Source organism: Oncorhynchus mykiss, chromosome 14 (genome assembly GCF_013265735.2).
Source record: "Oncorhynchus mykiss isolate Arlee chromosome 14, USDA_OmykA_1.1, whole genome shotgun sequence".
Classification (NCBI taxonomy): domain Eukaryota; kingdom Metazoa; phylum Chordata; class Actinopteri; order Salmoniformes; family Salmonidae; genus Oncorhynchus; species Oncorhynchus mykiss.
Window position 1 is genome coordinate 20,149,587 of NC_048578.1, and position 16,125 is coordinate 20,165,711.

General features: G+C 44.0%; 1 protein-coding gene across 5 annotated transcripts in view; it reads right to left on the reverse strand.

Moving 5' to 3' along the window:
* Nucleotides 1-15,476, reverse strand: part of LOC110488962 (inositol polyphosphate 5-phosphatase OCRL) — a 29,884-nt gene extending 14,408 nt beyond the window's left edge. The window contains exons 1-13 of one of the 5 annotated variants that reach the window (XM_036943128.1): nt 15,070-15,476; nt 8,606-8,697; nt 8,081-8,119; nt 7,321-7,434; nt 5,577-5,715; nt 4,245-4,430; nt 3,665-3,932; nt 2,566-2,721; nt 1,858-1,959; nt 1,367-1,481; nt 1,084-1,200; nt 554-735; nt 80-191 (exon numbers count right to left, since the gene is read on the reverse strand). In XM_036943128.1, coding sequence (XP_036799023.1) covers nt 80-191; nt 554-735; nt 1,084-1,200; nt 1,367-1,481; nt 1,858-1,959; nt 2,566-2,721; nt 3,665-3,932; nt 4,245-4,430; nt 5,577-5,628 — 1,290 coding nt within the window. In that variant the 5' untranslated portion in view covers nt 5,629-5,715; nt 7,321-7,434; nt 8,081-8,119; nt 8,606-8,697; nt 15,070-15,476. Of the gene's footprint in view, nt 1-79; nt 192-553; nt 736-1,083; nt 1,201-1,366; nt 1,482-1,857; nt 1,960-2,565; nt 2,722-3,664; nt 3,933-4,244; nt 4,431-5,576; nt 5,716-7,320; nt 7,435-8,080; nt 8,120-8,605; nt 8,698-13,277; nt 14,141-14,776 lie in introns of those variants that run through there. The other 4 variants (XM_036943129.1, XM_036943130.1, XM_036943126.1 and 1 more) reach the window with 4 other exon arrangements.
* Nucleotides 15,477-16,125: the final 649 nt, after the last annotated feature.

Here is a 16,125-nt window from a genome sequence, read left to right on the forward strand (position 1 = left end):
TATACATTTTAAAAAGTGTTTAAAACATTGACAACGGACTAGATAACAGATGTGTGTGTGTGTGTGTGTGTATTTTCACCTGGTCATACTCCTGCAGTTTCCTCAGTTGGTTGTGGGAGATGAGCTGTTTGACCTCAGCTGCATCGTACACAAACAACCGGTAGTTCAGATCTCCTACCCAGATCACTACACTGGACCACAGAATGGATGAAGAGTTATGTATTGTAACACAACAGCATGTAAACAGTCTTACAGTAATACCATACGTTTACACATTACACTGTATGAAGAAAAAATACTGTGGCATGGTTACACTATTTTACAGTTAAATGACATGTTGAAATGCCGGACTATTGCCTGAGAATGTCTCTCTCTCTGGGATTTAATTACATTAGCACCAAAGAATTCCATCTATAATAGTAATGACTACTGTAAGCCCCTTGACCCTGAAACATATAGTAGTACTGAGAATACATGGCTAATGCACTAAGTGGTATGCTAATGTAGACATTGGAACTATGACTCTACAGTATGGGTCTTGGAGGGGACTGACTCGTGTTTGACGATATTGTGGGGAGGGTGGTCTAGCATGTGGAATCTCATGCGGGCACAGATGTCTTTGTAGTCCTGGTTCCTCCTCTCAAAGTCCTCGACGTGGGCCGCCAGGTGGGAGTTGACAAAGCAGAAGCTGGTGTTGTGGAACACAAAGCGCACCGCCACACCTCCCTTGTTGCCCTGGAATGAGAAAAGAAAACATTGTACGTTGACTGACTGATTGATTTGTTTGTTTAGTAAAGCGTCTTGCAACAGATGCTCAGGCCGTTTGGGTTTAAAGGACACTAGTTATATGAAAAACTATACCTTTTTACAGTATATGAACATAATACTACAATACTTTGCAGTAGCAGTATATTATTGCGGTATTCAAATATCTAATCATTTACATTATGTCTATGTTCTATGTACCTACTGTATCTATAAATGTCATAAAGTTTAAAGTTAGGATGTTATTAAGTCGTAAAGTTAATGGGAGCAAAGGGCAAACACAAACACTTCCTCTTAGTTGACTTGACTCGTTCGTACCATTTTCCCCATGATGCCAGTTCCCACGTGCTCCGCCGCAACCTCTTTAATGTGATTCTTGTGCACCTTGTTGACAAACACCACTAGCATCATGCCCACTAGTCGAATGGTACGCACCTGGGGAGACAGAATTTGGATATGGATGCTTCTATCAACCTATTATGAACCAAACTTGTCAGTTTATCAACATCCGCTGTTCTCAGTGTATAATCACAATAATGTAATATTGTAGTTGATTAAACCATTTGTGTTGAAGATGAGAAGATTCCGCTCATTGACTCACCATCTTGTACTTGGCTTTGGGGTGCAGACTTCTCTCCACAGCCTCTACCCACAGCTGTTCCTTAGAGGAGTCCAGATAGAAGAAGGCCTCTGTGCTCAGGTCCAGCTCCTGGAAACTACAGCACCCAGAATGCACAGGGAAATCAGTGCGGTAGTTCCAATGTTTGGGAAAGTCTTCAAAAGCACTCTTTATAGTATGTAATGAAATGTCTAGTTTACAACTAGCAACGTCCATCCCATCATTAATGAGGAATTAAGAGGATCCAATTGTTAGTTCCACAACTCTGGGTCGTATTCACGAGGCAACAAACAGAAGAAAACGGACTGAAGAAGAGAGGGACTACCTGAAGTTGTCCAATAAGAAACGCTTGTCTTCGTTTTTCGTTGCAAAACATTTTTGCTACGATGTGCACTGATGAATACGACCCAGGTTCATTCCTTCATACATACTGTGTAGAAGACATTGGGTACTCAGATAGACATGTCACTGACCCCAGAGCGTAGACGTCAGGGGGTTCTAGAGAACAACACAGCCAGGGCTCTAGACTGCTGTCTGGAGACTGGCCATTCACATTCCACGTTCCAGAAAAGAATCTGAAACACACAAAACATTCTTATATAGACATTCACATACTTATGTAGACAGAAACATGTGTGAGTTTAGTGCTAGAGTGTAGCCTGATAAGGGTTACAGCTAAGAATAAGAACTTACAGCTCAGTGACTAAAAGTTGGCTTAGACACTTTTAGTTCAACCCAGGACCCTGCACATTTTGAAAATGGACCACGGAAAAACTACAGAAAAATGTGGAATAACTGCTGCTATAACCCACTTTCAAAGGATCTCCTCAACTTTCAATGGATCTCCTCAACTTTCAATGGATCTCCTCAACTTTCAATGGATCTCCTCAACTTTCAATGGATCTCCTCAACTTTCAATGGATCTCCTCAACTTTCAATGGATCTCCTCAACTTTCAATGGATCTCCTCAACTTTCTGGCCAGACTCACAAGTGGCTACTGCAGGGGAGCATATGTAATGGAGCTGGTTCAATGAACCACTCTTGTGATGTTGCCTTGGTTGAGACCTGAAGACTTGCATCATCTCCACAAGCTAATGTGGTCACACAGGAGGCCCAGGTTTGAACCCAGCCGGTGACTCACTGCCCCACCCACCATCCACACAAACCCATGGACAGTCACCTGAAGTCCTTGATGTCTACGTATTCCTTCTCCTTCTTGGCCAGGCGGTGTTTGATGAGGTACTCTCTCTGGCTGGCCTGAGTGGAGAACATGGCGTTCCGCATGCTGTTGGTGGTGGGGCTGTCACACCACGAGGTGGGCCGGTCAACACTAAGACTGCAACATCAGGTGAGGTGAGTCGTTCCCACAGTTATTCCATTACATTATTTTTCAGGTAGGGTGTGATGTAAAGGCTACAAATCAAGATCTAGGCCACCGAAATTATAAATAGAGGCCCTTTGACACCAAATGAGCCCCACAGTGAAGGTGCCATAATACCCATAAAACTTAGCGGTCAAACAAGGAAATGGTTCCATTCGTTTTTCTATTCATTTTTCCCATAGGGGATTTGATAAACACTTAAAATAAGGTCTGTATTTCGTTTAGGCTTACCCTGGTGTGGCGTTTTGATAACCATGTATATCTCTCTAGGACAAGGTGACTTTTATCAAAATGCTAATTAGCATCAAAGTAAATTACATGCAAAACTACAAGCTCCTCTAGCTAACACCTTTGCTAACAGGCATTATGTCAATTGAAAACTTGCATAAGACAGTTCATAGAATTGTAAATTTAAATAAATATTGCCAATTTCTTTATTACTACATTTAGCTAACATCAGATAGTTCATCCAGAGATCCTTACCGTTGACTCGGTTCAGCAGTCTCGCCCAGATCATCATGGGATTTGTAGTTCTTTATGATAGCCACATTAGCAGCTAATTAGGATTTCATTTTTGAGGGTTAAATACAGGTGAATATAATGATAGAAGTCACCTTGTCCTAGAGAAATTTACATAGCTATCAAAACTTCATGCCAGGGTAAGCCTACATGAAACACAGCCCCTATTTTAAGTGTTTCTAAAAATCCCCTATGGGAAAAATGAACAGTGGAAAAGTGATAGGAACCATTTCCCTGTTTGACCACTAGGTTTTATAAGTATTATGACTCTTACTGTGGTACTCTACAGAAGCCAAATACAGATAGTTCTTTAAAGGGAAAAAAAAACATCTCCAATAGGATGAGCATACTATGGGACGGTCCTACTGGTAACACTCACTCTGTTTTGGAAGGCGTGATGAAGGCGGCATCTTTAGCCTGTATGGACGAAACTCTGTCTTTGGAAGTGGGGATGGGTGTGGGTGGGAGAGGATTGGAGGGAGTGTAGGAGCCTTTACGTGGAGGCAGAGGGGGAACTGGAGGAGCTTCCCGGGGGGGCCCGATGCCATTCTGCTGGTTCTTCTTCTCCTCCACTTTGAGGGAATTATTGAAGTTGTCCTCGAAGCCAAAGTCTATGGCCAGAGAGAGAGCTGGGTCCTGTCTGTCAGCTGAGATAGAGGAGAGATTCATATGTGAGAAACCTTGTGACATTCACTGTATCATTCAACCGTCATATGCAACAAGTGTCTAGGATTCACACCTGACCTCTTGATTGTAATGTGTGCTGATGTCTGGTAACTATCCGGTGCAAAATGGCTGCAGTAGCATCACCCAGCTGGGCGCTGGACATTGGTTCTGGATAAGGTTAAGTTACTCTATACAATGTCAAGGGCTTTGAGAATCTGGAAAAGCTCTATATAAAATGCAATCAATTTGAACTTCTTCATTCAATTTGACCAATATTATCCATGTGTCCATACCTGTGCCGGTCTGGTTGGCTGAAGAGCTGTTGTTGAGGTTGGGAGGCGGTGGCGGTACGCCGGTGGGCTTGGTGTGAGAGTTGACAGCTTTGTGGATCCCTCTCTGAGGAGGGATGGGTGGGACTGGGACAGAGACCTTGCGGGGAGCCGGCATGATAGGATCCATCGCTTTGCTTTTGGACTCGACTGTGGAAAAGTTGGCAGCGCTGGATCACTCAATCAAGAGACAAAGCTACTCTGTGAGTTACATGAGACAGCATTTCTCTACACGTTGCAAACTGCAAATGTGGAAAGCAACCTAATACGAGTGCCAAGAATGATCTCATAGATTACAGTAAATCTAGGTTGTTTTTTTGTAGATCTAAAGAGAAATGCAATACAATGACAATAGCACGACAACACTCCCTTCCAAGGATCACACTCATTGTTCTATACACACCCATCTTGTTTCTATTGACCTTTCACAACGCAAATACTACTAGAGATAAAATGTTAGGGAAATGAGGCAACACCCAGCACAGCAGGGCTGTTCGAGAGAAAGAGGATGTGTCACAAATGGCACCCTATTCCCTATAAAGTGCACTACTTTTGACCAGGGCTCATAGGAAATAGGGTGCCATTTGGGAAGCAACCCTCAGCCTGTGGTAATGGGGTTACACTGTCTCAATCATTAAATCAGCCATGCCAAGGCAATGGTTCGACATTTCAAAAACTGTTACTGTCCCCAATCAAGCCAAACTGCTTGGGGACCTATATTTAAAATAGATAGCCTATTGCTTTCAATATTCCAGGAGTGGGTGTTGTAAATGAGGTCATAATCATTAAGAAATGTAATGGATTTTCTATATTTTTAGCACTTTTGGGGGGTTGAAACATTAGTCTATATACAATGCATCTATAACAGAGTAGTGATGGGACACAGTCAGGGCTCTACAGTGAGACCATTTCACTCGCTTATGCGCCTAAATATTTTGTTGTTTAACCTGGAATGTTAATTTAGGAGCACCAGTGCGCTTAGAAGAATGAAGGACTCAATCTATAAAACCGTTCATATTTTTAATTGTGCTCCTAAATGTCTTTGTGTGCGCCTACATTTTTCAACGTACACACACACATGCACCTTGTAATAAAGGTCAGCGTAGAGCCCTGCCAGTCTTTTAACTGTGGCAAATTATATGAAGACAGTGGACACCAATATTAACGTGATACGAGTAATCCCATTTAGATAAGCCACAATCCACATCAACCACAGTCAAAACTAAATCAAAAGACACGGCTACAGGAGATTATCAACTGTGGCTCTGGTAACTCAACATCAGAGATAGGACATACCAGTAGGTACGGTGCCACTGCCACCTTGAAAGGGGCCTCTGACCGTAAACATAGCTGAGGAATGTAACCGGTGGACATAGGTGAAACGTGAGAGAAGAGGACGTAGGGGGAAATTACTAAGGCGTGGAAGTCAGTCACCCTGGGGAAATAAATACATGTTGGATGAGTTCATGAATAATACATAGTAGTGTTGAGCAGAGAGAGAACCAAGAGAAAGAGAGAAGCAAGAGAGAGCGCGAGACAGCGAGAGACAGCGAGACTGAGAGCATGAGACAGCGAGAGACAGAGAGCGAGAGACAGAGAGCGAGAGACAGAGAGCGAGAGACAGAGAGCGAGAGACAGAGAGCGAGAGACAGAGAGCGAGAGACAGAGAGCGAGAGACAGAGAGCGAGAGACAGAGCGCGAGAGACAGAGAGCGAGAGACAGAGAGCGAGAGACAGCGAGGGTGCGAGACAGCTCGAGAGAGAGCTCGAGAGAGAGCGCGAGAGACAGCGAGAGACAGCGAGAGAGAGTGCGAGACAGCGAGAGAGAGTGCGAGACAGCGAGAGACAGAGTGCGAGACAGCGAGAGACAGAGTGCGAGAGACAGAGCACGAGACAGCGAGCCCGAGACAGCGAAAGACAGAGCGCGAGACAGAGAGAGACTGAGAGCGCGAAACAGCGAGAGACAGAGAGCGCGAAACAGCGAGAGACAGCGAGAGCGAAACAGCGAGAGACAGAGAGCGCGAGACAGCGAGAGACAGAAAGCGCGAGACAGCGAGAGACAGAAAGCGCGAGACAGCGAGAGACAGAAAGCGCGAGACAGCGAGAGACAGAAAGCGCGAGACAGCGAGAGACAGAAAGCGCGAGACAGCGAGAGACAGAAAGCGCGAGACAGCGAGAGACAGAAAGCGCGAGACAGCGAGAGACCGAAAGCGCGAGACAGCGATAGAGAGACAGCGAGAGACAGAGAGCGCGAGACTGAGCGCGAAACAGCGAGAGACAGAGAGCGCGAGACAGCGAGAGATAGAGAGCGCGAAACAGCGAGAGACAGAGAGCGCGAAACAGCGAGAGACAGAGAGCGCGAAACAGCGAGAGACAGAGAGCGCGAAACAGCGAGAGACAGAGAGCGCGAAACAGCGAGAGACAGAGAGCGCGAAACAGCGAGAGACAGAGAGCGCGAGACAGCGAGAGACAGAGAGCGCGAGACAGCGAGAGACAGAGAGCGCGAGACAGCGAGAGACAGAGAGCGCGAAACAGCGAGAGACAGAGAGCGCGAAACAGCGAGAGACAGAGAGCGCGAGACAGCGAGAGACAGAAAGCGCGAGACAGCGAGAGACCGAGAGCGCGAGACAGCGATAGAGAGACAGCGAGAGACAGAGAGCGCGAGACTGAGCGCGAAACAGCGCGAGACAGAGAGCGCGAGACAGCGAGAGATAGAGCGCGAGACAGCGAGAGACAGAGAGCGTGAGACAGCGAGAGACAGAGAGCGTGAGACAGCGAGAGACAGAGAGCGTGATTTAGTGAGAGACAGAGAGCGAGAGACAGAGAGCGAGAGACAGAGAGCGAGAGACAGAGAGCGAGAGACAGAGAGCGAGAGACAGAGAGCGAGAGACAGAGAGCGAGAGACAGAGAGCGAGAGACAGAGAGCGAGAGACAGAGAGCGAGAGACAGAGAGCGAGAGACAGAGCGAGAGACTGAGTGTGAAAGACAGAGTGAAAGAGAAAAAGAGAGAAAGAGCGAGGGCGAGAGAGAGACTGGCTCACCTTGCTGCTTGGCTCTCTTCAACTGGGAGAAGAAGGACTGGCTGCGCTCATCATCCTGGAGCTCCAGAATCAGCTCCAGGGCTTTCTCCCCTCTGACCCGTATCCTAACGCAAGCTGGAGGGGCAGGGAGAAACACACATCCACCATTGACTCCCCTTATGGCTACCACAGACTCATTCAATTCAATACACTATTTATTCCTAAGGGGCAATTATTGCTGGGTATAGAGTGACAGGGCAGGAGGGGCAGGCAGACAACACATGACAGGATACGTTGTTACATTCACCACAACTTAGCCTATACAAATATACCATTTACTCACTCACCACAACCATGGAGACACTACCCATGTCCACTTGCATGTCTACCAACTCCGCACAAAATGAGGTAGACAGTGATTTGCCAACAGTGAGCTATTTCAACAGAGTGCAGGTTGTCCCATAGCCACAGGCAACTCATGACCAACTTTTGCAACTAAATAAATCTGCAGAGACAACCAGGCATGGAGCTCAGGGCATGCATGGCATGCACTAAAAATGTAACCAAATTGGATGAAGAGCTCTGTTACAAACGATTGTCATGTTGTTATTGTAGTACTGTTTCCACAACACTGGTCTTGCACATAAGCTCCTATAATAAAGTTTGAAACAACAACACAATGATGCTGACTTACTTATAGCAAACCTCCACTAGAAACAATTCCTATCAAGGTGGATGACCATTTAAAAAACAGAAGTATGAGGAGAAAAGTCTTACTTACTTTTTGATGGCAAGTCAATGAGCAGCGCTTCTTCGGCCTCTGAAATAAAGCAGTTAAAAAGAGAACATTAAAGAGTTGTAAACGTGAGGCTCAAAGGTCTGTGGGGAAGAGTGAATATGTCAACAGGTTTCAATAGGCTCTAGCTACTAGCTGTTGACTTTCAAATGTCTGGCCATCGTAAACAAAGCACCTTGGACTTGTTCCACTACGACAAGCAATAACCTTGAGTTAATACTGCTACCATGGTAGGGAGTTAAGGAATGTCAAGTTTAAATGCCTGCAGGCTTTACAAGAGAGGGGCTCTGCATCACAATCAGCTGTCTGTTGGTACAGGAACCGTTCTATATCAAATCTCTGAAATCTGCTCTGAACTGTAGCAGTTCAATAGCATTTCCTTAGCATGCACTGCAAACAATGGTACCATTCAATAACACTTCCCAAACATTTAGCCTAGTTACATTGAAAAACTAAATGGTAGGCATACATGGAATTTAAAAGGTGAATTGAGACCCGGTGGTCACTTACCTCGCACAATCTGAAAATGACTGTTGATGGGTATGGACAACTGATGTACCGGACAGGACACAACAGTATCAGGGTTAGCCAAAACACCTAACCTGGAGGGAGAGGAGAGGATTATATTTGAATACAGCACCCTACATGGTTGGTCTTCAGATAGGAAGTTTCATTTAATCTAATTTGCATAAAACCTCATGCAGTATAGTGAGCAAGAGAGGTGTTGTCATAGTGATTTTACAGACTTCCCTAAAACATTTAAGTGGAAAAAGATCAACGTAAACAGAACTTATGTAACTTAGCCCAAACAGTTGCCGTTTCATGATGCAAGATATTAAAATGCAAGCGCAATGAAAAGTAAATGATTAGGTATTTATGTTAGAGCTTCAGAGCTGTGATGTGTGGGTTAATGTGGGGTCATATTTCTCTCCCTGATGATGACAATGCAACAGCCAAAGCATCCGTGAACTGAAGTCGATTCCAACCGAAATCCATGCAACACATTCAAATAAATGAGAGCCTCATATGAAAATGATCACAAGGCCTGAGCTCTAATCCAACTCAAATGGAGCGTCTGTCTGAGCTGTGATGAGGGTTAATGTAGGTCAAGTCTCACTCCCTACCAATGACTGTACAGCAGCAGGCAGGGCGTCAGAACATGTCCACACTTCCTTTCAACTCTTAACAAGAAATGTGATTACTGTGCAGAAGTGGAACATGATGCAACCCTGGCTGCTTGTCTGAATGTGTCAGGTCAGGACACTCTGTTCCAAATAGGCTAGCTGGAGATGGCATCGTAAGTAGTATACCCAACTTCTCTTCCAAAACACCCCTATAAAGTCCCTTGTCATTATATATAGACCTAATAGGTTCCACCTATCATCAACAAGTAGACCTAATAATACTATGGCAAGCTCTGTCTGGGCGATAACTCTAACTCTAACCCATATTGCGATAAATTCCATGAATTGATGCGACCACGATAGATCGAACGATACGATCATAACATAGATATCTACCACAGTTTAACATTTTTTTTTATTATCCTTTAAGCTACTACTAGTTTGATGGCTGTAGCCATCAATTGTCCCATTAACGATCAACCATAACTTATTTAATTTCATAACTTATAGGCTAGTATAGACGACCTAACTTTATCATAATGAAATGCCTGCGATAAGTGATCGTGTCGATAGTTTTCAGTTTATCGTCCCAGCTCTAGAGTAACATAACATAATTGAAAACCCATTTGACATTGGAAGTACACATGCCTGACATCTTCCCCTCCTAGTACCTCTCCTGGTAATCACTCATTTATGAGCGGTCTAAGGCACTGCATCTCAGTCCAAGAGGTGGCACTACAGTCCCTGGTTCGAATCCAGGCTGTATCACATCCGGCTGTGATTGCGAGTCCCATAGGGCGGCGCACAATTGGCACAGCATCGTCCGAGATTTACAAGGACAGCCTACCCCGGTCAATAAGAATTTGTCTTAACTGACTTGCCTAGATAAATAAATTATACATCTCAGCCTATGAGAGCATAGCATAGGCCTACTACTCAGACTAGAGCAGGGCTTAGATTAAGTTCACTTTATTCACCAATTGTATACAATGTCCAACCGAAATGTGACTTCCACTTCATCCCAACCTCCGAAAGACACACAGACAGTGCATTCAGAAACGTATTCCACATTGTTACATTACAGCCTGATTTTAAAATTGATTCAATCTTTTTTCTCAATCTAAACATTATACCCCATAATGACACATCAAAAACAGGTTTTTCTTATAAAAATAAAAAATCAGAAATACGTTATTTATTTACATAAGTATTCAGACCCTTTGCTATGAGACTCGAAATTGAGCTCAAGTGCATCCTGTTTCCATTGATCATCCTAGAGATGTTTTTACAGCTTCATTAGAATCCACCTGTGGTAAATTCAATTGATTGGACATGATTTGGAAAGGCACACACCTGTCTACATAAGGTCCCACAGTTGCCAGTGCATATCAGAGCAAATACCAAGCAATGAGGTCGAAGGACTGTCCGTGGAACTCTGGGACAGGATTGTGTCGAAGCACTGGGGAAGATCTGGGGAAGCGTACCACAAAAATGTCTACAGCATTGAAGGTCCCCAAGAACACAGTGGCCTCCATCATTCTTAAATGGAAGAAGTTTGGAACCACCAAAACTCTTCCAAGAGCTGGCTCTGACAGAGCTCCGGAGTTCCTCTGTGGAGATGGGAGAACCATCCAGAAGGACAACCATCTCTGCAGCACCAATCAGGCCTTTATGGTAGAGTGGCCAGACGGAAGCCTCAAAAGGCACATGACAGCCCGCTTGGAGTTTGCCAAAAGGCACCTAAAGGACTCTCAGACCATGAGAAACAACATTCTCTGGTCTGATGAAACCAAGATTAAACTCTTTGGCCTGAATGCCAAGTGTCACGTCTGGAGGAAACCTGGTCCCATCCCTACGGTGAAGCATGGTGGTGGCAGCATCATGATGTGGGGATGTTTTTCTGCAGCAGGGCCTAATAGTCTAGTCAGGATCGAGGGAAAGATGAACGGAGTAAAGTACAGAGAGATCCTTGATGACCTGCTCCAGAGCGATCAGGACGTCAGACTGGGGCGAAGGTTCACCTTCCAACAGGACAACGACCCTAAGCACACAGCCAAGACAACGCAGGAGTGGCATCGGGACAAGTCTCTGAATGTCCTCGAGTGGCCCAGCCAGAGCCCGGACTTGAACCCGATCGAACATCTCTAGAGAGACCTGAAAATAGCTGTGCAGTGATGCTCCCCATCCAACCTGACAGAGCTTGAGAGGATCTGCAGAGAGGATTGGGAGAAACTTCCCAAATACAGGTGTTCCAAAAAGACAAGGCTGTAATCACTGCCAAAGGTACTTCAACAAAGTACGGAGTAAAGGGTCTGAATACTTATGTAAATATGATAGTTATTCTTTTTTTTTTTTATCAATTTGCACACAAAAAAACATTTTTTGCTTTGTTATTATGGGATAGTGTGTGTAAATTGAGGGGAAAAGACATTAAATACATTTTTGAATAAGGCTGTAACGTAACAAAATGCTGAAAAAGTCAAGGGGTCTGAATATTTTCAGAATGCAATGTACATATATACAGGTCGGAGCAGGGGGCTGTTAGATACATAGAGGTCGGAGCAGGGGGCTGTTAGATACATAGAGGTCGGAGCAGGGGGCTGTTAGATACATAGAGGTCGGAGCAGGGGGCTGTTAGATACATAGAGGTCGGAGCAGGGGGCTGTTAGATACATAGAGGTCGGAGCAGGGGGCTATTAGATACATACAGGTTGGAGCAGGGGGCTATTAGATACATACAGGTTGGAGCAGGGGGCTATTAGATACATACAGGTTGGAGCAGGGGGCTGTTAGATACATACAGGTTGGAGCAGGGGGCTGTTAGATACATACAGGTTGGAGCAGGGGGCTGTTAGATACATACAGGTTGGAGCAGGGGGCTGTTAGATACATACAGGTTGGAGCAGGGGGCTATTAGATACATACAGGTTGGAGCAGGGAGCTATTAGATACATACAGGTTGGAGCAGGGGGCTGTTAGATACATACAAGTTGGAGCAGGGGGCTATTAGATACATACAGGTTGGAGCAGGGGGCTGTTAGATACATACAGGTTGGAGCAGGGGGCTGTTAGATACATAGAGGTTGGAGCAGGGGGCTGTTAGATACATAGAGGTTGGAGCAGGTTAAGTGCCTTGGCTCAGTGTGTACATAGTTTTAATGCATTTACGTAGTCGACCACGGAGTTTGTGTGCGCTCTCATGTGAGTCTCATTAGAGTGGTGGTGGGATACAGACATAATAGGCAGCGTGATGGCTGGCACTGGGGCTAACCTCTGTCTTTCTACTGCACACACACACACCAGCTGAAATGGTCCTGAGTATTATCACACACTAAACAAAAACATCAAACAAGCAACCATGTTCAGAGCTGATGACTGAGAATCTCCTCATGTGCTGGCTGTCAGATAAAGCCTAGAGTGGTGCTGTAAACCCAGGCTTCTAAAAGTGGGGAGGTACTGCAGGGGGTCCGTGCCCCGATATCAAAACAATATATAAAAACATCTGATTGCAGAAAAAGCCACTTTGGCAGCTGACTGCGTCAACATGAGATTCTGACATGAAAACCACTAGGCAATCTGAGGTTTGTAATTAAATGGTCTGCATGCATTTGGAGGTGAACTCCCATCAGGACACAGCCTGCGGATCAATTCAGGCATGCTGCACCGGTCTATCGTTTTATGCTGTAGTGCTGCACTGTGTCTTTCTAGAGGCATACCTGTCAATCATCACTCACCCTCAAACATTATGCTGCTAAAAACATAATGAGGAACCTTGTAATGCAAGGTAGACTACAGAACACCATGGCAAACATTGGTATGGTCTTTCTGCATAGTCTTGTACAGATGGTCCACACAAGCAAAAATGTCCTGCAAGTAGCAGTCGGACAGGAAGAGGTTTTGCAATGCAATGTTTCATCTCAAATTGTACACCACTGCTTGACAGAAATAAACCTGACCACTTGAGTACAACTCATCATTATGACCCAGTATGGGTGAGAAAGGCAGATATGAATGAACATACATTTTCAGACACTGAGTTCTCTAATGTTAGTACTTACATAAACTCCCCAGAGAACTCAATCAGTGACAGTAGCCTGGGCTCCTTCTGACCGGACAGCCTTACCTCCTGTCCTCTTACAGTTTGAGCATCACTATTAAGGAACCAGCAGCAATGATGAGAGGGCAGGGACACACACTAGGGCAGGCTAGAACTTGAAGATGAAACTACAAATAGGCCGAGTGACCAGAATATTGGCTATGATTTGGTCAACAAATATTTAACCACACTAGCTATTCCAGACTGTTGTCTATTCAAGGTTGTTGTGAAATACTTCAAATGGAGCTATATGTTAATAACAATGGAAGACGTGTATAAGGCTTATGTAGTATTATTGAGAGAAAAAAATTGTTAAGCTAGTTAGTACAGTTGCACAACCTACAAACAGTAAGTCATCATGACCATATACTGTTTTGTTTTGGAAACTGAAGCAAAAAGCAAGAGTTTGTAGGCTGTTGCGATTCCAAGACATGCACAGCTGGACAGAGCCATAGAGATCCTATTTAATTCTATTTTGTATTATAATTCTATGGACAGAATATTCCTAGCTAGCTAACTAGGCTTACTGGGTTAACAAATCAAACTTTATGGATGCAAATGCAGAGAACAAGGACTGTAGAGTCTAATCCGTGGTAAAAATAATAATAATTTAAAAAGCTGAAATGTAATAAAATAATATATACAAAATATGAATTATCTAAAAGAACTGAATGACTAAAAGACTAAGAGCACCCTGTGGAAAAACAAAAATAAAAAGGTGTTAAAGATCTCTTTTAAAAAATGCCCAAAGTTTCACAGTTTAAAAACTCAGGTTCTCTGGCAGGCTGTTCCAGGGGCTGAGGGCATAGTAACTAAAGTCTGCCTCTTGGTCCAAGGCTTTGGGATAGTTAAAAGGCTAGTGCCAGAGGAACTGTGGGACCTACTGGGTACATTCTGCATGTCTGTCATGTATTGGGGTGCACAATCGTGAAGTGATTTAAAGACTAATAAAATAATATTGTCTAAATAAATTCTAAAACTTTCAAAATCTATTCTAAAACACACAGAAAACAAACACAGAGAATTAAAAACCGGTGTAAGGTGTGCTCTCCGTATGGTCTTGGTCAGTTGACCAAAGGCTTTCTTGGGTCGTATTAAATCAACCCTGCTAGTAAAACATGGATCATTATTTCAGTGTCAGACTGAGAAAAACACTAATCAGCTGAAATATTCAGAGTAAACACAACAAAATGTTTGACCTGCAAGACAATATTATTACAAATATAAAATGCAACCAAACCTAAACAGTTAATTTAGCTGGATAACTTAGCGACCTAAAAACCTATAGCTATGTTAGCATGCTAACAGCTACCTAGTTTTAAAAAAGCTAAACAAAAAAAATGGCAGACTTTCATAAGGATATTGCCAAGCACTGCTCGTCACTCCCGAAGCCCGAGGAGGAATCCATTCTCACCAATATATATTTAGCTACGGGTGGTAACTAATGGTATATACACTGACCGTCCAGACGTTTACCCAAGGAAAGTTCCAGGTGACAGCTGTCTACCGGGACGTTTAACCGGCGGGGGAGTGCTAGGGCCTAGGCTAGTGTAGTCATGCTATGTTGATATTGCTGTCATGAGAAAATGTTAGTCTGGTCCTGGAAGTTTGTTTTCAGACGCAACTCACGTTCGCAGTCACACAAAATATGCGTGGTAGTTAACTAACGTTAGCTGTGTTTATCAAAATGCCGGTAGCATAGCTAGCTTTTATAATAATGTATTTAGATCGCTAGTAAATCCTCCATGTGGCACCTTGTCTTCAATGCTGTCTTCCCTCCTCTTCAATGTCACAGCTTCCAGATGCCAGGCTAGACAACTAGCCATCCAGCTGCTACGAAAACCCCGGACTTGCGAGGTGTGGTTACAGCCAGTGTCAGATTTCGCTAATGAGAATTTCTACGCTGCGCATCATTTGCGCATATATATTAAAAGAGAAGGACGGGTCATAATATGGAAAGGGAAAAAAATATTAATTCCCATACAAAGGCTACATCAGAACAGTATGGACGTATATTATCAGAATCATAAGGCCTGCTCCAGCATCAAAGTGTGTTAGCCCAAAGCCCGGCAGATGGAGATATTGATTGAGTATTTTCCATCATACCGTCCAACGCATTGTATGCAGCCGGCAATACAATCATATCCCCGTGGACCGGTTTGTACCTAAAACATTCTCCATGCAGGCTGCAAATGCATCGATTTCCTCCTTAACTAGATTTAATGGCAAGAGGGGGGGAAATATGCGTACTTTCTTTATGAAACACAATTTTCCACAACTAAATGTTGCATATTGCATCCAGGTGGTGGAAAATTGAGTTTCATGAAGAAAGTATTCATATTTTCAGACATTAAATCTAGTTAAGGAGGAAATCGACGCGTTTACAGCCTGCATGGAGAATGTTTTAGGTTGAACCGGTCCACGGGGATACGAGTGTTTGCCGGCTGCATTCAATGCATTTGGACGGTAAAATGAAAGCATTAATACCAGCTCAACATAGCCATCTGCCGGTCTTTGGGCTATATGTGTGGGTATGATGAAAGGTATAGAATATAATTGGTTGCAAATTGATCATACCTTAAGGAATGAGTCCATAAAAACCCCTTTAGCTCCTATTCACTTTATTAGGATAATACAGTACCTAATTAGGGACTACGTTTACAAAGCTCTCTGATCCGTTTATAAAAATGATAATCTCTTACCTGGACTAACATTATCAATAATGTGTTTGAGACACAGTTGAACCTATGCGGCAGGAATCCTAGCGGTTAGTGTTGCGCCAGTTTTCAAAAGGTTGCCAATTTGAATCC